The following is a 24,549-nucleotide window of genomic DNA, read 5'->3' on the forward strand; positions in this document are numbered from 1 at the left end:
AGTGTAACTGTGTTAGATGTTCAAATTGATGACTGTAGTTTAGACTTTATTTCAACGTTTTTGGAAGGTTCAAAATTTAAATTTTTTTGGATAGATTAACATTGATGCTGACAACCATAATAAACCCGATTTATTTGTTGTGTTTAATTTTATTTGACATTAATACGCTCTTCTTGGTATCTTCCCATATAATCTAAAACAGTTTTTTGAGTCTTATGTCGAGTGGCCACAACAGACTGCATGATTAGGAAAAGTAATCCTCTAGGGAAGGTGGGTCTACGTCAAAAAACTGGAATGTTGAATTACCGTACAAACATGTCAAAACATTTTGAAGGACTGCACAGACGATGTACATTTTGCCTACTTGGCTAAGCCCAATCTTGAGATTCTTTTTGAAATCAAGAAATTTAAAATAATTTACAATATCAGGAAAAAGCCATTCAACGGAGGAGCGGACTGCACTCATGGAACCATTGTAAGCTTGCTGTTAGGGAGTCAGTACTCGCTGCCGGAAAGGTGCCTGAAGATGTATCCGAAGTGGGTAAGCTGGATCCCCATAGATACACATCGGTTGGCCGGTTGTTGAGACAGCATGTGTCCGAAGACTGTTGTAAAGGCCTGACTCTGCCAACATTGCTGCGTCATGCTTCCTTCCTTCTGTTTAGACAAGATTAGAACTTAAGTATATAGATAAAAAGCAATATTTACGCACAGGCAGTTTACTTGTTTATTGCTGACAGAGAGAAGCAAGGGGAAAATGGGCCGGTTGGGGGTGAGGGTGAGGGTAGTCAATGGAAAAGCCAATGATATTCGTACTCACTTTTTCCACAATTGTTTTAAACTTTGTTCTGATTATAAGCATAGTAATTTGCTAGTATCACGCCTTACCTACTGGACCATACAAGTGTGAAATCAACCCATTTGGTAGGACCACGGACTGAAACTTCAATCCATGTACGCGTTTGTGGCAGTTGTATAACAATCGCTGGTTTTCCCCGGGTCGAGTAATTGGCCGCACAGTTCCGTCTACGAAACCAAAGCAATTGCTTAGTGGCGCCCCTTGGTTAAAAACAGCTTCCGCGTACTTTTCCAGCTCTGGTGGATTTAAAATGGTTCGGTTCCATTGTGTGATTCTGTGGCTATGATGTGCATAAATCCAGTCTGTTACGGTGTTGCATATCATGCAAAGTTCTGGTACTGGCCTTCCGAAAATAGGTATCATGTCTGAGTATCGACAAGGAAAGGAATATCGCTTCAGAAGCATGCAAAGCCCTTCTGTTCCTTCGCAAACAGTTCCCTGGTCGCATACGAAGTATTGCGGAATCTGAAGAGCATCTTCTACCAGAGGAATGTGGTACTTTTCCACCCTGAAGTTTGCCCTACACTCGGCTTCACTTTGGCTCTCTAAGTTAAACGGCGGGTAGTTATAGTACGGGAAATCCAAGTTGATTGAACTGTTTTCTTCGAAAAACAAAGCATATTCTTCAATCGTAATGATATTAGAGGCATAGCTGGCCAGCAAAATTTCGCGAGTTTCTTTAAAAGTCGCCATTTGCACTGAAAACAATACTATAATCGGTTTCTGTTGTTCAGAAATAAAGTAATTTCACTTCTCTTTTTATTCTATCCGCGGGTAGCCGCGTCGTTGAATCCCGCCATCTTAACTTAAAATTTCCCGCCACGAACACGGCGTCCTCGACAGGCCCCACGCGGCTTCGGTATATTTGACGACGTCCGCGTTGATGGATCTTAAAGTCCCTAATTTCTGCTCGAGCCAAGTCACCCTTACCACAGCCTTCCAGTGACAACAAAGACTCGTCTTATGCTTGCGTTCACGCGCACACTTAACGAGTAATTAATTGGGAGAAGATGAAACAGAAAAAAGCAAACGAACAGACAAAACAGGAGATCGAGCACCACCAGCTAGAGAAAAAAGGTGAACCTTCAACTGCGCCTTTCCCAATTTTACCACCAAGCAGATGACTGCAAAGAGCTTATGCTTGCACGGTCCGTAACGTTAGTGCGAGTCTTATGCTCTGCTTTCAAAGATTTCACACTCTAGAATATTTCTACTTCAAGGATCAAACTGACATGGAACTGATGTTGTCGGGGAAAGTGTACGTTGCAAACCAAGGAGCCGAACAAGGGGCCGTCTTTTTATGCAAAGATAATATTATAAAAACATGATGAGAACTCCTTTGCATAACTGCTGACTTTTCAAATGTTAATAACAAATAAAGACGGATGCTGCCAGAGGGCCTTGTTTAAATTATACACTGATGATGTTACATTTGACATAAAAAAGAACCCAGAGTATCAAGAGAGAGCTTGTTCAATATACTTTTAGGTTTTGTTTACTTTTGAGATGCCAAACATCATATATGCGTTCTTAAGCAATTTTAATGCTATCCATTATTTTTCCTTAAAAATGTTTACCTTTTTCTCAATTATATTCTTAGGTAAGACCTTTGGATTCGTTTTTATAAATGGGTTATGACAAAAACTCAGAAGCTTTAATTTTATGTGCAAATTGTAAAGCTATGGACAAAATTGACACAGTTGAGAATAATTTTGTGTGGATACCTATTATTAAGTGGATTAATAACTACACTGGAAATTCGCTCGTAGCTGTGTAGAATGTACGATGAAAACAACAAGCCTTACAATCGTTTTGTATTAGGACAATTAAGTTATTAATAAATAAGAACAGTAAGGACTTTGTATAAGTAGTTAGTAGGTAAGAATGATTGAATGTGACTTGAATCTTGTACATTTTATATCAGTATTATGATAAAATAAAAAAAATAGTTAACGCAAGTATCGCGTAAGAGTTGTTCACTAAGCTTTTTGAGATTCCAGAGTAAGTTTCTTCTTTAATGTATTCAGTATTTTTGTCAATCGTCTGCTTTTTGTTATTTTCGTTGTCCTTGTTTGTGTACTCCGTGTTGTAATGAAATAAAAATAAAAACAAAATCAAGCCGTAATTATGACTTATGAGTGAAAAAGCATAGCAAAATGTCTTCTCATACGAAGATTTGCCACACAAAAAGAAGAAAAAATTTTCCTATAACCCTTTCTTGGAAGTGATAAATGAATTCAATTCAATGGAAGCATTTTCATTTCTTACCAAAGTACCGATATGTCTCCGCTATAATTATATTGACAAAATTTAGGTACTCTAGGCATCCCTTTGAAACAGAAAATTAACTATACTAGTACAAAAACTTACTTTTTGAATAATGTCTACCGTTGAGGGTTACTTATTATACCAATGAATGACAGGATATAAAAGGTTTCTAAAAAACACAAATTAGCCTCTAGTAAGAGGTCATCGGCATCTTTTCTCAGCGGATCAGTTTTCCAGTTATGGTTATTTTTGCCCTTTTTGTTGTACTGTTTCTTTCACAGCAACAATCTAACAATGAGAAATATTTCGCATATTGTAATCAAAATATAAAAAGGTCTCAGAAAATACAAATATAAAGATATTTATCCCTTTTGGAGTTCTTTCAATTTTCAAGATATTTTGAGACATCAGTGTCTGGGGTTTAATACAAGAATTCTCTCAACAATAAATATATATGTAATATAAAATTATATTTCACATTTTAAATGTATGAATATCATCTTAAATAATATTTTGGGCCATTAAAAATAAACAAGTGGCGAGATTTTCTCGCCAAAAAGGATACATTATTTCGACCAGGAGGTCAATTTTGTTTGTTTAAGAATTTACTCGTTCTTTCCATTATTCTTGACGCATAGGGCTTTATGAAATTTAGGCAAAGTAAAAACAATTTAGTGGACCACTTTTGCCAAGGTTATGTGGGGGTACCAAGAAGTTATAAGGAACACTTCCAACATATCTCGCTAGGAGGTAAGTTATAATGGAGACCATTAATTTGTTACCTCTCTACTTGAGAACATCACATCTCTGCAAACACATTTTCCTTTCCATAGCGAAGTCAAGTGATTTTCTTAAATCACTCTTTTTATTTCCGTATTTTTAAATCCGCCATTTCAACAATTACGACCTTTTGAATACTTCAAAACAAGAGAGAGAAAATGTTTTTCTCAAATCAAACGTTTTCCTCGCCCTGCGTAGACACCAAGTCCTTTTAAATAGAGTATTTAAGTGGAAGTAATCATGACCGATTTTAATGGCTCGCTTTCATAAAAACCTGAGAAAGTCGCACGGAGGTCATTGATGTGAGAGCCTGCCTCAAAGGCGTCGTTCAAGCAATCTTACGCGATGCACATCCTAAAGTGGCCATGGAATCCATGTTTGGCTCCAAACATCGATACAGATCGCAGAGGCTCAACTTTATTATTGCGAACAGAAACACAAGAAAACAATAAACAAACTAGACTCATCAATCCAGCGACGCACTCACCCAGCTTATCTGGCAACATCCTAGTAGTTCGTTACCACGGCATATTCATAGATCTGCCCAGAAGGTCTGAGTTGGTTGAATTTGTCGACAAGCTTCTTCATTCTTCTTGCTATCTTACAAAAACAAATTTCATCAGGCACGAGACTCACACCTCTTGCTGAAATTTGTTTATTTAAACCATTAACGAATGGGTAGTGGCCCAGGCAGAAATAGACACCTCGGAGTCATTGACCCTCGATAAGGCCAAAGGATACCCTCAAAATATACCTGGCGACAAAGTCAATGAACGCAGGCTTCGCCTATCAGACCACTGTGGCAGACAGCCCGAGTTGGAAGCATCCCAGCTGATTCACAGCTCAGTGTCAGAAACTGAGGAAAACAAGTCCGACACACTAACAGCTTTAAGTTGATACAGGTCTGAATTCCAAAGAGTGTTCAGAATGGGAGTCGCCTCAATCAGCGAGCTTTCATGCCATTAGGCCCAATGCACGAATTAGCCTTGTTCTAAAGATCAGAAATTTCCTCTGACGAGATCCTCTTCCAGGCGGAGATACTATCTAACAGGTGTCACGTTGCCGTACAAAGAACGCTTTCGAATATTATATCACCTTTTGTTTTCTTAAAATGTAGCCTTGTTTCGTTTTGATTGCGTGATAATAAAATATCCTTTTTCGGCTAGCCGCACAAAGAGTTATTTCAGTTTAGTTTCCTTTACGTCATAGAAGCATAATATGCCCTTTTTCACGCGAACATTTTAGTTTTTAAGGAGTTGTCCCTGGAGCAAAGAGGAGTTTTGCAGGAGTATTTCGGAGTTTTTTTTTACAAGTTGGAGTTTTCTCATCCCCAGAGCCAAGATCAGACGTAAGTCACGATCGTTAGTTGTGTTTTCTGTCGTCAGATTTGTAGTTTAGCTCGTTTCCTTAGCTTAGACAGATCGTGCATTCCCTTTTAGTTTTAATCCGCAAGTGTTGTAACAAGTCGGCTAGCCTGATTGCATGATTTAGTCCAATAAACGTGTGTAAGAGTCTGCTGTCCGTCCCGTAATTCACTGTGGTTGACCTGGCGGACCCAACTACGCTGCACCCCGTGTCTGCCGTGCTAGGAACGCAACAACAGGCTTGGCGAAATATTAACACAGGACTTAAATCAAAGCATGTAGCAGGCATCTAAGAGAAAGTGTTAGACGTTTCTCCAAAGAAGAAGTTCCTCCAAGAAGAGAACCTTATGAATGAGACCTTCCATCCTTCAGAGATATTACTTAGAGGACGCACTGATGCTTTAAGATACTTCATTAGAATTGTCCTCAAGTGAAACAAATGGAAAAGATTAAAGCTCGATGGGTAAAAATTGAATTATGATAAGAATAATCTAGAAAGAAAAATATTTAATTTAACATTAATTTAGTTGCCTTGAAACACTAAGTACCACATAAAATTTCGATTTCATACATTGTAACCTTTTCAATGTTTAGTTGACAAACCAAACAAAATTATCTAAAATATTGTTCTTTAAATAGTTAATTATCATCAGGCATAGAAAGCTTGATCAAATTCCTCTTTTGTAAAAACTTGTTTCCTTTTTGCAATAATGAATTCTATTTTTTTTTTCCAACGGCTTTGATAAATGTTTTCTTACCCATTGCCTACTGAAATTTGAAAAAGGCAGTTCTTATTCGTCATTCACTGCGAATTATCCCAAACAAATTCTGCTGGAATTCAAACTGGGCAAATGCATCCGTGTAAATGTAAAATTTTCGCAAGCCAGCAAGGCTGTCACCACCAAATCAGAAATAGACGCCACACGGAGTTCCATCACAAAAGGAGATGGAAACCGTGTATTTACATAGCACGTTCAAAGGAAGATTCAGTTGGTTTACCACAAAGTTAAGGATTTCAGGTTGGAATTGGATTTACCCGTTTAGTCTTTATTAAACTCAGCATTTTTAAAAAACCCTCGAGGTCATAACTCGTGACTTTTCAAAAATGCTTTGGTCCAATTTTAATCAGTCATCAAATCGATTGACATTATGCTTAATCAGGAAAGTGACGATGCTCGACAAGATATTGCGTTTTCAGCTAAAATCTACGCCCGTTTACTTTTTGTTCTTTTATCTATTTTACTTCACAGCATGTTACCCTTCTAGTAGGCCTCCCCCTCCAAAAGGTGACTGAAAAGACACGTATCACAAGCTGACAAAACAGTTCTTTGGTAAGCAACCTAACAAGGTTCATGAAATAAACCTACAAAAAGATCCTGATGCAACAACAAGGGAACATCACTCAACAGTTGCCCGTTGCAAATCAACCGAGTCTACCCAGCATAATACTTCAACCTTGCACAAAACAATTAAACATTTCAACTCACCACTATGCCACAGTTAGTCCCTCATGCACCGAACTGGCATATACCAGAAGGTAATTTAGATAACCTGCTATCAATGATTTGACGAAATGCCAGGAATTCAAGCATCCTTGAATTCAAATTAAATCTGTGAATTTATTCAATTTGCAGCAAATTCAAATATAATAATGAACCATAAAAAATTACGCGCTTGTGAATGGCTGAAAACGAGAGAATTCTCATGTAACACGAGTGCAAATGACAAATGGCACACGCATGCTTTCAAAATTTCTTCTGTCTTGACTTTCTGTGATGTGTTTTTTTACGTACACCATTAAAAGTAATAATATGATTTTTCTTGCGATTTGGTGTAATGAGCACGAGATGTCTTTGAAACACTCACTTGTGCTTATCAACACCAAATTGCACTCGAAATCATAAGATAATATTGCCAATGCATAAATTTTAACTGTATTGGGGTATGCTTGTGACTATGCGTATGAGCTGGTTTTAATACTCGTAATAAATATTAAAGTTAGCATCATGTAGAAAACTTGGCTAATTCTCTGAGGGGAGCGTGAGCTGTTTCAACTTGACAAGGAGCTATTTTTTCCAAGGCATCAGAGAAAGAAAACATGGCCTTCAGCTTCATTTTCAACACCGCTGACTCTGTCAATGAGTCCTAACAAAGGCCGAAGGTTAAACTTCAACTGAGTGAAATGAGAGTTATCACCTCTAAAAGAACCTGCAACAAGCGCTCCAATTAGGTCTTAAAAGAGGTCTTAACTAAAACTGATCACACCAGGAAGAAAGAATATACAGCACCTCGAGGGCATGAATTTTCTCCTAAGTGAAGAATCCAAACAAAGAAACCCATGGAATCCAGCCAAAGCACCTCATATGATTCAACAACAGCTCTGTGGACCGTAGCAATGGCAATCCACGTGATCACAACCACAATCTAAAGCCAGTTTATCAATAAGCTCTTAGAGAAATGTAAGTGCCTTACTTTGTTAGAGTGTCGTTTCAAAGCTAACATACTGATGGCTAACACAAACAACTGCGTACGCTAATTTGACCCTCGACACTTGTTTCTGATACAACCTGGCAAGTAAGAAGTCGTTCATTTTTCTGCAATTAAAATTTCTTCTACAGTACAACTAACTCTTTGTGAGCAATTCACTCTTAATCAAGATAGACAGTACACATAAATTCATGACATCTAAATAGGCGCCATTTCCAAGACAAAAAGGTCCAATAGGAAATTTGACACAAACTTTGCTGCACGAAGTCTTTGAGAGCAAATTTGCGTAATACACTACCGAACAAAGTCTGAAAAGACGAGATATGTCCCGTTATCTTAAACATTTTCACACCTCCAAAGCCAACCTAGAAGCCTTGTATGTAAAGTGCTTGCATGAGTCATACATAAGTTCGCAAAAACATAGATGGCATAGTTCACCTTGAAGAGAGTTTTCTGACCACCTGACGGCATGCAGAGCTTGCCAACCACCAGTACCACCGTTAGAAGTCAAGTTAATTTTAATTTCAAATGCTTTGATGACAGAGCGAGGATTTAAAAACAAACAATCAAAAACCACACTTTTGCCAGTCTGACCACTGTTGCTGTGGTTACATTGGTACAATATGGGTATCAGTCTTAACCTAAACATCACTGCGCATTGTAGCATAATTACATTTCACTTCTTCATGGTAAAAGTGCATAAACAAATGCAAATACCTCAAACCAAAAAGATGCATCATCCGCACAAAAAATGGCAACAAAAATTATTAACTTCGAGTAAGATCAGTGTTCATATTTATATACGAAGACAATTGTCTTTTATCCCTCTCACAATGTAGGTGGTTTGATAATGACTCACTGTCTTTGTATAAACTTGGAGACCTGTCAATGGATACTACCTGACATTTCCCTGGAAGGCAGAAAATACGGGGCATCAGCCAACAAAACTCTTTTTAACCGCCTGCAGTGATTACAGCATTCTTACAGTAAAAGTTTTTCACGAGAAAGAAAACTTGTTCTGCTTTCGCGTTCTTGTGTGCAGTTGTTGTGAAGCCAGGGATTGCTTGTCAGGCATTCAACCATAGGGATTGCACCAATGCATTTTGCAGCTGTACTCAACAGCTAATCTGCGCAATACACCCCATATTCTCAAAGAAAGCAAACACGATGATGACATCTTCAATTCGTTCATTAAGGAAAAGTATCATTTTCTCTGCTAAATTTGATGGCAATGTTTTACTCATACCTGTTACCAAATATGTTGTTTACATTTCAACCGAAGAAAATGCACCACTCCAGCTTCCTCCTTTAAAGCGTCCAGTTGTTGGATTGGCGCGGAACCACCTCTTAAGATTCAGGGAACAGACCAAAAGCTATAATAAAAATGAGTGGTGATAGGAGATGGGCAAATAATTGATGACATCAGTAACATGAGTACCAAAGACGCTCGTGCACCTTCCTAGTAAACATTTAAAACTAGTTATCGTATTTCCCAGCTTTGCACGAGTCTCATGGATGAAATAAAAACTGAGTGTTTCTGTGTTCTTACCTCTTTGCCTTGTGTTGCACACTGGAGAGGTGGATTGAACTCATCATTCAACACTCTTCTCACTTCTTCAAGCCTGGCGCCAATGACCTGCTCATGCTGTCTCCCCTTGTCCCTGGTATACATATTGGGTACCTCATCTGACTTTACTACAACTCTAAGCGGACTGTAATCTGAGTCATTCAATGGATCACCACCAGAAGACTTCGCACGTCGATCAATACACTCTTTCAGGAAATGTAGGTGTCTCTCAATAAAAAGCTGACATTCCAAAGCTGAATAGCTGACGCCCACAACAACAGTAAAAGGATTCTCTGTACTAAAAGAATCGGGATATACGCCTGTGTATACACCCTTCTTAAAGTAAAACTTGGCTTGCCGAACATTTCCTACCTCTCCAAAGCCTTTCACCAACTCTCTTACCAGCGTTGGTTCCCATGAAATGTGTTTATCTTCCATAACTTGGAGAAGATTGGTGACATGATTTAGTTCTTTCTTTGAGATTAGGCTACGAAGGAGTCGATTATACAAGGCTTTCACCTCCCCACCATCTCCAGCTTTATCCAATAGCTCAAACACAAAAGCAAATTCTTTGGAATTCATGAAGTACTCACATAATGATACAAAAACTCGCCTCCTCCACCCCGTCTCCTCAGGGGTCATTATTTTTCCATCAGCTGCACAAGCATAGTTTGTACCACGAAGTACTTCTAAGGCACTGCTATGCAAAGGCTGACTTAAACTAAGACAGATGTCTGCTGCTGTAAGTGCCACTTCGGATGAAGTTAAAGGCCTCTTCTGTACTCCAAATTCACCAGCGTATATTGAGTAGTTTATGCTAAAGTTGTGCAAAACATGCAGCACGGAGTACCCTTGATCAAAAAGTTGCTTGAAGTATGTCAAGTACATTATTGCCACTCCTAACTCACCAATAAAGCGTTTGTCATCATCGTCTAAAGAAGCACTTGGACTGCTGTCGGGTTCAGTATTTGGTACTGTTTGTTCGAGGTCATGGTGTATTTTATTGCAAAACTTTTCAAAGTTTTCTCCAACAGTCTGAATATAGTTTGCTTCAAATGACTGGAAAAAGGCTTTTAATACCTCAGAGTCGATGTCAACATCTTCATTCTTCATTGCCACATAAACAAAGCCTAAGTCTTCCCAACAATTCTGTTGACTGGCATGCTGAAACATTAAATTTGTAACGCACGTCTAAATATGAACACTCATTATATACCAATGGTGAACTAAAAAAGAATAATCCTTCCAAATATCTAAACCAGACTGCACTCTTCTTCCTCGTCTGTACTTTATCTTGATTGAACCCACCGAAATCCATAATTAGTGATGTGTGTTGGCTTCTGGCGCCACATTTTTTTAAACCAATTCTTTCTAAGTCATTATTTTTACCCAGATGACTGCAAAAGCCTATGTTTGACACTTTGAAAATCAACCTTGATGAGTGACACTTATTCTGAGCTTAAAAACCATGTACTAATTTAAAAAAATCCTACCTTGATCCTCGGCAGGTAAAACTGTAGACTCCTTTTAGAGGGATAAGGAAAGCAACTGATACTTGAAGCTTCAGGTAAAACAGGGGCAGAGTGTGTTTGGCGATTATGTTCGTCTGTATTTGAGCTATTGAATGAGCTGTCTACGCTATGAGCTCTTCCCGGCAGACAGGGAGAAAATGGATTTCTTCCGGTAAATTGGTTTGTAGCTGCAAGTTGGAAATTTTGTGCCACACCTCCAGTTGGTGTGCGGACCACAGGAGGGGCTAATCGATTAGAGGAAAACGGTCCACCTAAATGAAGCCCTGCTTTTGTTGGAGTACTCCTTATAGCAGTGTGCTGCTGATCACGCACAGGCCCAAACAAATCTGACCCAGTGGCCGGAGCAGGAAACGTACACGGATCTCTGTATACAAAAGGGTTTCCTGGTTGGGTGTGGTTCAATGCTTCATTGCTCTGTCCCGTGATTCCTCCTGTTGAAAAACATAATCATAAATACACCAAAAGCATACGCGTGGAATGAAAAGGTTTCTCTCTAAATTGGAGAGAGGAGATAGACTAACCCGAAGCAAAACTATTTTAAATTGGATGATTGTTCAAACCAATAATTTATCTTATAATGTAAGTTATCTCTGAATTATCTTTCATGGCCTTTTTCATACACTCTCCAATGAGTGCCCACTAACTTAAAGTCAAAATCATGCCTTGGGAGTAGTTTCTTCAACATTCACAACTTCACCACTACACAGCTCATTCCTAAAAACCAATTTCGTCAGTCATTGTGACAGCTTGTTTTAAATACCAGTCTGCTTCAGAATGTTGGCAATGTTACATTTCAGCTCTTTGAAAAATTCCAACCTTACTCCAAGTAACAATGAAAAATACGGGGAATGGGGATGGTGCAGTGTTGAGAGCGTTTGCCTTCCACAGCTATGGTCCGGGTTTGACTTCCAGACCTGGTCTCACATGTGAGGTAATTTTGTCGGCGGTTCTTGTCCTTGTCTTTGTCCTTGTCCTTGTCCCAGCTCCATGGGTTTTCTCCAGGTCCTCCGGTTTTCCTTCCCCAATAAAAACCAACATTCCAAATTTCAAATCGACCGGGAAACAGTGGTCGAGAAGAACCACCGCGAAGAATCCCATTTCTCATTCCCATTTCTCATTCCCATTTCTCATCCCCATACCCATTCCCATTCCCTATTCCCATTATCATTTTCCAGCTCTAGAATTCTAATAAACTTGAAGTATGTCTACCTTGAGAAGCGGAATTCACAATTCCCTGTGAGCTATTAGCATTTGAATGGTGAATAAACGAACATTTGTCGCCATTACGGCAGCCCACAGGAGTATTGAAGTAACGGCACACTCTTCCATAACTGCGACCCTGGGATTTCGAACTGGAAAGTGAATAAAAATTATCATTTATCAAATAGTGGGAAAAAGATGACACCAATAATGAACCAAACTGCTGTATCAGTAAAGTTATCTGGATTATTTCATTCACATTTTCATTTCTTTGAGACTTCCTGTGAATAGCAATTAAACGGAAGGTAAATTAAAATAAGGTTCCCATGCACGAGTATTGAATGTCGTTCTGAAAGTAATTAGATGTACTGTACTATACTTAAGAGGAAATACGAATCAACAATTATTTAATTCACATGATAGAGATTAAAATTGACACACCTATTCAGACTAGGAACTTCTTCCTTATCATTGCTTTCTGAATGATTTGTAGGATATATACGTCTCATAGCAGCGTAGGGCTGAATAGAAGCAACAGGATTTTCCACCCACTTCTCCAAAGATGCAGTTATCTGTTTATACATATTCACTGGTAGTACAATTTTAGCAGCCTCAAGCTGTAAATAGAAAAAAATATTTTATTTTAGGGTCAGTATTCTCGTAATGTGTGAAATTACCAGATGCAACTAACCAGATGTTCTCCCATGAACTTCAAAATGTTATTTAACGTTATGCATGAATTCCCTGCAACTTGTACCCTGAAAATTCAGTGAGCTCTTTAGCACACCAAGAAATGACAGAGTCATATACCGTTTAACATCTTTTCCAGACTGTGATCTGGCCAAAATTGCAACAAATCCTGACCTCAGACAGTTCCCTTAATGAATTTGTCCCAGTAAGTAGCTGGACCTGAGAGGGTTTCATACATGTTTTCTCTCTCCTACGTCCCATTACCACAGACAAAACGTGTCAGTGCATATCCAAAGGTACCCATCAGGTCATTCTAAGCTCCTCTTAAAGAAACTTAAAGAGTCATTTAATGATACCTGATGGAAGAACTGCAGAACACCTTTATAGTTCTTCTCTTTGTCCAGTATTTCAATAGCGGACTGCAACACACTATCTTCAGGCTAAATAAAAAGTAATTTATACCTCATAGTAAGACCTTTCACATAACAAACCAAAATTTTAACCCTAGAAAGTTCATATCATTTATTTTCTCATCTCCCAGCATAATCAAGTGAAGTAACACTAGTTCTGCCCGATGATTTAGAAACAAAAGTAACGTAACGTACTATCAAGGAGTCTTTCACTATTGTCCTGTTATTTTTGGTATTTAGATATCCATGTCGCACGAAAGCATTTCAGAATCATTAATTCTTAGTGAAAAAGTACATGCATTTGAGTGTAGCAAGTGGCGTACGAAAAAATAAAATAAACTCATTTGCGTGTACCCATGCAATTTTTCCACTGCGCACGCGTAACTCACGCACTGGAAGCATAAACAACTCCATCGCACTTGCAACGTGCGGGAATGCTGCAGTACACACAAGCTGTATTGTACATGTACTTCTAGAAACATAAAGAAACTCAGCACTTAGGGCACTGCAGCTTTACTATACAGGTAAGAGTAATAAGAGCTAAAAGATGACTAACTCACTTTGATCCAAGACTCCAACATGAAGTGGATTACAATGAGCATACTGGCTGAGGGCCCAGCTTTACTCAAAGCTGTTGAGAGGGCAACCAAACCACTTGCAATAGCATGAGGCTGTTCAAGGACTTTTGGATCTTCCTTAATTGTGTTGAAGAGCTCCAAGGCTGCACTCCAATTGTCGAGATGACATAATGCTCTCATATAGTTATCGATGGACTAAACCATGAAAATAGAATGGAAAGTTCTTTCAAGTCAAGTCACTTTGTGAAAACGCTTACTGTAGATTGTCTAATTTTGCGATAAAGGAAAACAAAAACATCAAGAAGGGCCCCAACCCTATAAAGACGTACCTGTGGTTCAAGGGTGATTCCATTCTGAAGCATCAAGGAGCACACATTCTGAGCAAACAATACATTGTTGCCCGGTAGTAGGCAACACGCCTCTAAAAGTGAATTCCAATCCTATTGTAAAATATAGAGCGAATACAAAAACTTTTAACTGATGCTTGCAACCAGATCATAATTAAACTGAAGTGTGAGAACATACATGTAATATCTGAGTGTTCATGAGGCACAAGAGATTAAATAATTCCTGACTGCTAATCATAATTCTCTAACTAAATTATGAAAACCTGGCCTATTCATTATTCTGCTGAGCATCTGTTATGCTGTATAATCTACAATTAAATGTACTAATCAATTTTCTCCTCCACTTCCAAATGAAAGTCCTGCCCCTTTGTTCTAGAGTCTGATATATATGTAAGCAATGTGCATTTTCAGAAAGTATTTAGTGTTTCGGATAGGTAACAAAAAATATATATATGTAACACAACAGTAGAGATGAAACTCACATCAGATCCAAGTTCACAGAGGTTTTCTGCTGGAGTCACTCCGAGTACCTCAGTGACCATTTCAATCCATTCTGGCTTCTGAAGTGCAGTTATCACAGCTCCCTTCAAAACCACTGCTGGTGTTGCGAGTGGGAATACTGGTAGTACCAACATAATCTTCTCCCAGTCATTCACTTTTAACAGAGTGCTAAGAGGATTGAATATAGTAACAAACAAATGACTCACACCTGGGCCAAACACAACATGCACATTTTTCTTCAAAACCTACAGAAAAATCCAGTCCCTACATGTAAGTTCAAAACCTTTCCGAGCACAGATTTTTCATTGAAATATGAGGGATGGTAAATTTTGAGCTCAGTAAAGAAATAAAGAAAGATGTTCTTTGTCTCGTCATGAGCATAGGACAAAGAAAAAATTCTAAGTCCCGATGAGGAATCGAACCTCAGACATTCGGATTCTGTGCTCCAATGCTCTACCACTGAGCCACAGAGACTCCACAATGAGGGAGGTCTATCACAGATTTTTCATTGTTTCAAGGGTGTCTTCCCAATAGAGGTTTACCTTAACAGACTGAGATGATATGTAAATTGGCCACCGTGAAGACTTCTTAAAACCAATATTTTACACATTAGCCCTTCACTTTGGCAAAGGGCTTGCCTGACAAACAGCTAATGCTCAAAACATCAGCTTAAGCAACTATTATCAGTGGCCAATTTACATTATCACCTGAGTTAATAAAACCAAATTATCTTGTTATAATATGCACCAGCATAGCACCACAGTTTCTTTTGAACTCACCCCCTTTATTCATATGTTAAAGAAGCCAACTATTTCACCAATTTCTTTAGCCAAACAAAAACCAAACCATTCTAATCAGTCACTTATTTTTTCTTACATGAGCATTGCTGAAACAGCATCATTTGAAAGGTGGACTTGACACTGCAATGCTTCCTAAAAAAATAAAAAAAAAAAACACATGAAATTAAAGATAATACTAGTAATAACAAAAGAATAAAAGCCTCAAGATAAGAGCTTGAAGCAATTCAAATTACATGTAATTCCTTGGGAAAGTACCAGTGCACTGAACATATGGGTGGAAGTGTACCAGGGCTAAAACACATTTGCATTCTTACCTGAAAGAGTAACCATGTCTTCTGAATAAAGTGTTCTCCACTGTTAGAGCCAAGAAGAATGAGATCACTGCAGATCCTAACAGAAAAATAATAAAAAATGTGTCTATTCGTAGATGTAAATTTACAGAATTATCCAGAGTTAGCTAAATGGAAACTTGTTACATGTACTTACCCTGACTTGAACAATCCTGACTGCTTGACTTCATGCAACAGATTAAAAGCCCTGATGATAAAGGAGTAATAGTAAGGGTAAGTACATTATAGAACGGAGGATGCTTTACAAAATATATTCCATGTGTTTTGATCAGTAAAAAACACTCAACATTCACAGACCATCTTTCCTTACAGGATCCAGTATATTCATGATACAGCATGGACAGGACAAAAAAAATTATTCTTCTAAACACTTGTTAAAAAAAAGAGGCTCATACCATTCAGGGTCTTTAGCAGAAGCTTGGATCAAGTCAAGTAATACTTCATAAGTTGGCATGTGGTTATTCCTTTTCATGACATCCAGCATCTCGTACGCTCTGCATTATAAAACCAAATGACATCCTTAGAATTATTACATTAAAATTTCATTTCACTTGAGATTTCACCAGCAACAGATCAGCAGTTGGCCTCTCACCATTTGGTACAAATTTTAAATTGATATACAGTATTTCCCTGAAAAGCAGCCAAACTCTAATAAGCACCCTCCCTGAATAAGCAACCACCCCCTAAGCCATTACGTCAAACAAGCGCCCCTCTCAAATAAGTGCCCCACTCACTCCCTCCTGTATTCTCCCTCACTTTCTTAAATAGAAGGGAAAAAGGAAAACCTGTTTCTATCACCACTTTGATAACTTTTTAAACTTCAACTACAGCGGAATCATTACAAGCTAATCATTTCTTAATAAGTGCCCCCCCCCCTTTAACTAAACATCCTTCTTCTGATTAGCACCTCTCCTTTACGCCAAAATTTGAAATAAGCACCTGGGGGCTTTCTCGAGGAACTAGGATAAAAACCCCTGCATCACCATTTAATTTTACATACCATACCTGATATATTGTCCTGCATGACATAATGTTCTGATGAGAACAGTAAAGTCATGACGATGATGCTGTCCACTAACTCTCTTGATTGTGTCAAATGCTTTGTGGGCAACCTACCAAGATTAGAATATCACTAAGTATTACACTCACAATTTGCAAGTACAAATGTTATAGCAAACATGAAAAAAATTTTATGGTAACTGTTTGTATGCTTAAATTTTCAATGAAAGAACCACCAATGAGCAAAAAGGGAGAAAGGGAAAGAAAATTATTTAACATAGCTTAGCTTTACAGTAATGGAACCCTTTTTAAGCAATTTATTTTTCTTGCAAGGCATATTACTGTAAACCACATCAAATTAACAGGCACATTGTAATACCTACAGTAGGTTGCAAAGAAAGAAAAACAACACAAGCTCATGGACCATGTAACTGCTCATCCTTCTTGATTGAGTGCAAGAGTACAAAATCTATCACTTAACAGACACAAGCCTACATGTACTCTATTTGTTAATCATTTCATCGAATAAAGGACTTATGCATGAGCCCAGGTTGCTATGGAAGCTGTTACCTGGGCAGCAATGTCAGGTTCTCCTTGGTGTTCACTACAAGTGACAAGAATCCTCCTCACAATCGCCAGGTCAGGTCTGTTTGTTCTGCACAGTTTCTCAACCATTTGCCAAGCACCATCTTCACAGAAAAAAGTTTCAAAATAAGCAATGTAGCTGAGGAGCCAATGAAAACAGAGCAAAATCTTCCCAATTCAACCTTTTAAGGTTTTTACACTCAATCCCCGATTGACCAACATTAAGTAAAAAAAAGCACCATCAAATTCTTACGTAAATTGTTGTTTGTCAGCAGATCTGCAATTAAATTGTAGGATGCTGTGGGATCGTTCTCTGCACAAGGAAGAACAGACATTGGGTTAGACAGTCAGGTAAATCATATCTCATACAATACATTCAATGAGGGTGATACATGTACATGCAACAATAAAACAAGGTAATGAAGGAGGTTTAATTTCCAAAGGAAATGTGGTGCTACACTGGTGGGGTATCACAGGATAATTTGGTTTCTTTAAACAAGTTGATAACGTAAATTGGCCACCATAAAAGGATTCTAAAGCTGATGTTTTAACCATTAGCCCTTCTTCAAAGCAAATGACCAAGAGCTCACACTTGAAACGTCAGCCTTAAATATCTTGGTTGATTTACATTATCAACATTATCATAATGACACAAAGTAATGAACCTCATGAAAAAAAAGGTTCAGTAATGAGTGGAAGGACTTGCACTACTTATAAGTTCCCACTGAAGTGCAAATACATGTACAGTGTACATACCTTCAGGTTTTGTCTCTTGAACAGCTACATTTTCATCTGTTTCTAAAGCAGGAAGCTCCTCTAAATCATTCCCTTGGCTGAAAAATTGAGATTATTAAACATCGAGTAAAAACTCCCATACCTTATGAAGTGTTTATTGTGTATTGGATATCAAAGAACTTAAGAGCAGACATGCAGAATTTTCCATCTAAATTTCAAAAGCCTAAAGAACATGGTATTTTCCTTTTAGACACAGAGATTGTTCTGTTACAAAGTACCATTCCCTAGCTACACATGTAAACCCTGAAAATAAGGTTTCTCCTGATTCTAAAATGTACTTACCTGCTTGTGATACCTGCCTGTTGCACCCCTCGGAACTGCAAAACAATAATAAAAAAAAACCCTAAGCAAGTCTAAATTCACCAAGTGAGTAATGCAAAATAAAAAGGCGGATAGTGAAGTCTGCACTTAAGCCAGGTGGCCCATCTGGCTCAAGCTTATCCCTGTTTCATTAGCATGAAGTGACAATGAGTGCCTGACATTACCTTCTTCCTCCCCCCCCCCTTTCCTAGGATGGGATCCAGGTCCATCACAAGCCCCCCCCCCCCCCCACCAGCATTTCGTTAGGCTTCCCTGAGAATTTGCTATTACACATTTCCATTCCTGGGTTAGAAAGAGACACTTTGAATGCTAAGTGTTTTGCTCAGGAGCCTGTTTCTCGAATGTCCCAGTAACTAAATCCACCTGTTAAGCTGTTCTAGTAATAATTCCAGATGGAGCTTTCAAAAGTGTTGAAAATGATATAGAAAAAAAACCTATCAGCTAAAGATACAAAATGGACTGATTAGGGTACCAGAAACTGCATCTCTACTGCCAAAATTTTGTTTTTGAAATATGGTTTCAAGCCCATTAAGTCACTAAAACTTTTGAGAAACAGGTCTTGGGGCATGAAATCCTGACCTCTACACCCAGATTCCACTCAACAAACTATTAGTCCACTTCATCTCCCACTGTAATATGACATGAACAAGATACAAAAAAATATGTTGTACCTCTTGGAGCTGATTATGATCCATGTGCACATATTTACATTTTGATTTCTTGCATTTTCCAGTGTTCAGTTGCACGAAACAGTAGCCCTTTGGAAAAGGTTTCCTGGTTCCTGATTTTGCAAGGTTTGGCTGAGGCATCCTGTCAGGGCCTGTTGTCACCAAAACTTTTCCTCCATGCACTGTTTCTTCGTCAAGAAAAATACTTTTCCTCTTACTTGATGAAGTTTGTGAATCTGAATCTGAATCTTGCATTGACGAAGAGCTGGTTGGTCTCAAAACAGCTAATCTTGCTTTCTCTATGTCAGTTATTGAGCTGCTATTACTACTGTTCTGAAAATCACTTGGTATGGCATCGTGTTGATATGTAGCCTCAGCAGCATAAGTGGCTGACTCACTCTTTGACACTTCTCTTGTAACAGTGTTTCCTGAATTGAATTGACTTGTAATCCCATTACTTGCACTCAGCTGCTCATTTGTGTAACATGAATTTTCCTTTCTTTGTTGCAACCACCTGGGTGACAGCCTGTCTGATGCCCTTTCTGGTTGAAATTGTGATTCAGTGATGGAGTTTTTAGACACTCTATTATGCCTGGCATCTTGGGTATTACTGTGAGATCTCTTAGGCTGATGTCGCGGAGGTAATTTGCCACTTCGCACAGGAGGTCCACAGCTGTTATACTCCTGCACATCATATGCAACTTCACCTGGAACTGGTGGGGGATTTACCAACATTTCAACAGTTTTTGCTATATTATCTTTCATGGCTGCCTCTAGTTCAGCTTTAGCTTTTAGAATAGGTGGCAAAATTGGCGATATTAGCTCAGTCCCAGGTAAAGGGAGGAGTCCATCCCCAGTATTGAACAAAGGTATACCTGGCATCCCAAGTACTGGTTGAACTGGCCCACCAACACCACAACTCCTAGGGCCTAGCCTTGATTGGCATCTACCTCTTCTTGAAAAGCTGTTTCCCACTTGCATCTCACCCTTTCTCTTGGCACCCCTTCCTGCTGAAGGTCTCTTGGTCCTTCTACCAGCCTGTTGGCGAGTGAATGATCTGTTAGTTCTTTGTTGTGATCTAGGTGAAGCTTGTTCTTGTACGGACCTCTCTTCGACAGCCTCTTCATTCTTATCTTGCTCTTGAGTTTTATCAGTCTGTGGTTCTTCTTTAGTTTTGACTGAGCTACTGGAACTTTCTTGTGACTGTTTCTGTTTTGTGCCAGTTGTTGAAAATCTTCGATCTCTTGATTCACTTCCTGCCCTCTTTCCAGTACTCCTAATAATAAAATGATTTGGAAAAAATTCATTTCACCATCGCACTTGCATCAATATTCAATAGTTATTGTTACTGACGCAAAAATTATAGAATAAACCTTGAAAACATTTATTAGTCTCACTCCACATTTGGATATAGATGTAATACTGTTTTACCAGATCAAAATGCATGTAAACATGTGTTATTGACCAAGTAAGTGGTCAAGATGGCTAGGTATTGGCTGCCTTCTTATTTTTCTTTTTTTTTTTCTTTTGCATTTTTATGGACTGAGACGAAGTTTCAGTGCATAAAAATGAAAAACAAAGAACAAGGCTAATATCTAGCTATCTCCACCAAACAAGCTTGGTCAATAGAGAATCTATCTCACAGTAAAGCAAAAAAAGAGAATGACAAGTGTTTTTTTAGAGCTGAAAAAGAAAGCTTACTATGATGACATGTACTTGTTTTCCATTTGACAAATTGGAAAATTAAGTAATTCAATAGGTCTTCTTTACATTCTTAAAGAATCTCCACAAAAGCAAACTCATTTCTTGCTAGGAAATGACATTAACTTCTCTTATCTTGTTTTCCATGAGACAAAACTGCCACTGTGCTTCCATGTAATTTTTTCAACTTTTTTTTTCAGGTTTTTGTAGCACAATAATCTCACAAAAATCATTTTTATTTTATCATTTAACTGTCTTCTGCTGCTTGAGGATGTTACATGTACATGTATTTCAAAGTAATCAGTATAAAGTCAGTCAATATTGTGAAAGTGAAACTGTCTCAGCAAATTTGTAATGAATTGTTTCTGCTGCCAAACATCAGTCTCTTCCTTCACTTTCTTTTGTCCATTATTACAATACTTTAACATTGTACGTGAGCACACATACATGTACCATTCTATTAAACAGAGGCATTGCAAATGTACAGTTTGGTTCTGGACACGTTCATGGAGCCCTGGCATGCCATCAAAGTTAATATAGGACAAATTGTGTACACTGCACCTTTGTCTCATTCCATCATTGTTCACTCCCAAGTCATCTTCTTCATCAAACAAGGAATCATCAGGATGCAGTGATATTTCGTCATCTTCTTCCTCCTCCTCAGCATTATCTTGCGCAAGTAGTACTTCACTCAAGTCCATAGAAGGATGGAATTGGTGCATTTCATCTTCATTATCTTCAAGCAAGAAATCCTCATCATAATAACTGTCAACTTCGTCACCATCATGATCATGATCATGATCATTGAGAAAGCCATCAAAATCCATCTCAGAGCCTTGCTTGAGGCTATATAAAATCATGCACAAAACAATTTTAATTTGGACTCCCTTGTGAAGTGGGAAATCAAGTCAGTGTAAAACAAGGAAGTTATGTGCTGGTTAAACTTTTAATAAGGAGTGTATCCAGCATGAGGGCTCTTAAAATCTATTATTTGAGTTATTAAATTTAGTATAATAAAAACTTTCGATCATAATTTCCAAGATACTGCCATGTTTTCAGGGGTGACACTCAAAAGCATAATGCTCAAATTTTCAAGCTGAAACATAATTTATTACCATCCCCATAATTATTTTGATTAACGGATATTGTTCTTTCATGGGGTCTGCTTTGTTACTGACCTACTGTTTACCTTATTACTAGCATTAAATCACAGCTCAATCATTTACAACAAAAAATACACAAAATTGCTTAGTCTTCAATTAAAATTGCTTTCATGCAGTAAGTCTACCATAATGACAATCTCACTTAGTCAAGCTCCGGTTACTGTACATCGCAGGAGTTAAGATATTTTTGGTGTGTGTCTGTCATATGGGACGCTTGGACCTTACAGAGTATGAATCACACCAAAAGACACCCTTCCAATAGCCTAAAATCTTTGCAATCAAACTCATACCTGGAGGATGAGGCACTGTAGGGATGTTTGCTCAAAAAAGTTTTACTTCCTATTGGTGACAGTGAAGCTGGTAATGCTTTGATTGGAATTGTTAACTTTTTAAGTGGCGGTCTGGGTTTCACCACACAGGAAGGACGACTTGATAAAACACTTGACTGTGTTTGGGTGCTGCCAGCTGATTCATATGTACCACTCAACTCAACTTCTGGCCCATTGCAAACATTATCTGCTGAATAATGGAAAAAGTTTTACTTCTTTGCCATTACTTGAGTCAAAATAGTACCTGGGTCAGCGGTTTCCATAAATACCTTGTGCAGTCCATAAGGGTTTTTTCAAGAACTATGATATGGTGTTAAAGTAATACCATAGTTTCTCGGTTGTAAGGTGCACCCCAAACTTAGCAACTTGGTCGAGCCAAGTTCCCAAACTGAAAATTAAGTGAAAATACTTGGCTATAAGATGCATGGTTGCTCTAATGGTAAAAGCAAACAGCCAAAAACTCTAACCAAAAGTCATATTAAAAGATGTTTAACAACTGAATATCAACACACTTCTGAGGATGCAAGGTTCGGTGCACAAAAAAGGCTGAATGGACAAAGAAGGTGGATTTTATCTCCAAAAATACTTGGCTTTAAGACAACCTCAATTTCAGCACTAACTTTCCACCAGAAATTTCTTGAAAAAACCATGTGCCTTACACACGAGAAACTACGGTATGTTGGGGCCGGCATATGTCAATTAGTGGTACAAATGATAGTGATACTAGGTCTTCAAAAATGGAAAAAAAAATTTATAATCTACTTAGAAGTATAACCATATGCAAAGTCTAATTCATCAAGGAAAAGAGAGGTACAGTATTTGAGTACTGTATTTGCTGCTATCCTGATTTGTCTTACTAAAACATCTTCAGTTATCCTTCAAAAAGGAAAATTGTTTTTATGATATTTTCAATTGCTTTCGTGTAATCCAATAGTATTGTATTACAAAGCCTTAGCTCTTTAGGAAGTCTAGCATTTCTATTACTGTATTTCTTTAGCCCCTTAACTCACAAGATCTCATAAGTAATTCTCCTTACTGTCTGCCATACAGTTCTTGTGATATTAGTTTTGAGAATTAGCCATTGGATTAACTTGATAATCCCCTTATTTACATTTTTTCTTTATTCTCATCACTTGTCTGCTTGATATTGTATTGATATTTTAAGGAGAAATTACGTCTTGGTCACTCATGGGAGTTAAAGGGTTAACTAAACTGCATGCATGATGGAATGTTGGGTTTTTACAGAAGTCTTGCCTATTTTTTTCTTCAATAAATATAACAGCCATATAAATGGGTTATGGAAACCACATTTAGTCCCTGGTGCTTCTAATCTACCAGAGAGCTTCTCCAATAAAATACAATGCTCATGTTAAGTCATCACTACGATGAAAATGTGATGGGAAAGCATACACGCTTCACCGCAAACGTTGAGCCGCTGAGCTGCAGAATACTCTACAGACTTTTCACATTTAAGAGATTCCAATATTGCTGCAATCAGCGTTAAATGTTACTCCTTCTCAATTCAAAGGGCAAACTGACGAGTCAGTTACACGACAGAAGCTGAAATACAGTGCATACAATAAAAATTTCGCAGTAATCGAGACGATTGTGAATGCAATGTCCACTTCATTCAGTGAAGTTCGAGACAAATTTCACAATTTGTTCGAAAACTCTGCAGTTTCTTCAAACGCACTTGTTGGTTTTGGATATTTCAATATTTTGTATATGTACGGTTCATACCTGGGTCAATGGCACTTGCTGAGCTGCTAGCACAGACCTCGTCATTCTGATTCACGGCATCGTGGTTCCCATCACAAGCTGCATCTGTTGAAGTGACCCTGGAAGTGTCGTTCATTCTTTGCTGCTTTTCACGTTTGATTTCATCCAGAGACTTAACAGTAACTTTCTCCAAATCAGTGGATTCTGTTATATAAGTGGAAACCCAGTACATGAGAAATCGTGAGCAAAAATTCTAGATAAAACACAACTCCAAACTGAAAACTATACCAGTTTTTCGGTTGATCACTATCTTTCGGGGCTCACTTGCAGTAACAGGAGGTTTAAGGCGAGATGAGTTACTATTTTCATTCGGCACAGTTACAACTAGGTCTGTACTCTGAAGGTTACTTTCTTTCCTTGTTCCAACAGTACGAACGCTTTTCTTCTTTCCATCACGCGCACTCTCTTCGACCTTCATGTCTAGTTCACACACATGAAATCGCCATCAACATAAACTCCATGTGACAACGTGCGCC

The 24,549-nt window shown here is 38.2% G+C and overlaps 2 protein-coding genes across 5 annotated transcripts; both read right to left on the reverse strand.

Moving 5' to 3' along the window:
* Window positions 1-113: 113 nt before the first annotated feature.
* Window positions 114-1,695, reverse strand: LOC149050952 (uncharacterized). Its single transcript, XM_089197990.1, has 2 exons — window positions 889-1,695; window positions 114-657 (listed from the first exon to the last, which is right to left on the reverse strand). Exons 1-2 carry the CDS (start codon window positions 1,550-1,552, stop codon window positions 488-490), a joined length of 834 nt encoding a protein of 277 aa, XP_089054116.1. The 5' UTR covers window positions 1,553-1,695; the 3' UTR covers window positions 114-487.
* LOC113670027 (uncharacterized) lies at window positions 522-24,541 on the reverse strand. 4 transcript variants are annotated; one of them, XM_089197971.1, is made up of 24 exons: window positions 24,302-24,541; window positions 24,035-24,217; window positions 22,256-22,484; window positions 21,364-21,648; window positions 19,105-20,377; window positions 18,395-18,429; window positions 18,074-18,150; window positions 17,571-17,630; window positions 17,303-17,421; window positions 16,739-16,845; window positions 16,129-16,227; window positions 15,870-15,920; window positions 15,698-15,773; window positions 15,460-15,515; window positions 14,565-14,751; window positions 14,065-14,175; window positions 13,718-13,930; window positions 13,104-13,187; window positions 12,499-12,674; window positions 12,067-12,209; window positions 10,819-11,288; window positions 9,308-10,489; window positions 9,005-9,131; window positions 522-657 (listed from the first exon to the last, which is right to left on the reverse strand). In XM_089197971.1, exons 1-23 carry the CDS (start codon window positions 24,489-24,491, stop codon window positions 9,024-9,026), a joined length of 5,514 nt encoding a protein of 1,837 aa, XP_089054097.1. In that variant the 5' UTR covers window positions 24,492-24,541; the 3' UTR covers window positions 522-657; window positions 9,005-9,023. The 4 variants fall into 4 exon arrangements, with proteins under 4 accessions (XP_089054097.1, XP_027041909.2, XP_089054098.1 ...); XM_027186108.2 differs by lacking the exon at window positions 522-657 and adding an exon at window positions 8,259-8,668; XM_089197972.1 differs by lacking the exon at window positions 522-657 and adding an exon at window positions 8,259-8,668 and having other exon boundaries at window positions 22,256-22,481; window positions 24,302-24,540.
* Between the last annotated feature and the right edge of the window lie 8 nt (window positions 24,542-24,549).

This window comes from Pocillopora damicornis, chromosome 2 (genome assembly GCF_964200805.1).
Source record: "Pocillopora damicornis chromosome 2, jaPocDami1.2, whole genome shotgun sequence".
Lineage (NCBI taxonomy): Eukaryota > Metazoa > Cnidaria > Anthozoa > Scleractinia > Pocilloporidae > Pocillopora > Pocillopora damicornis.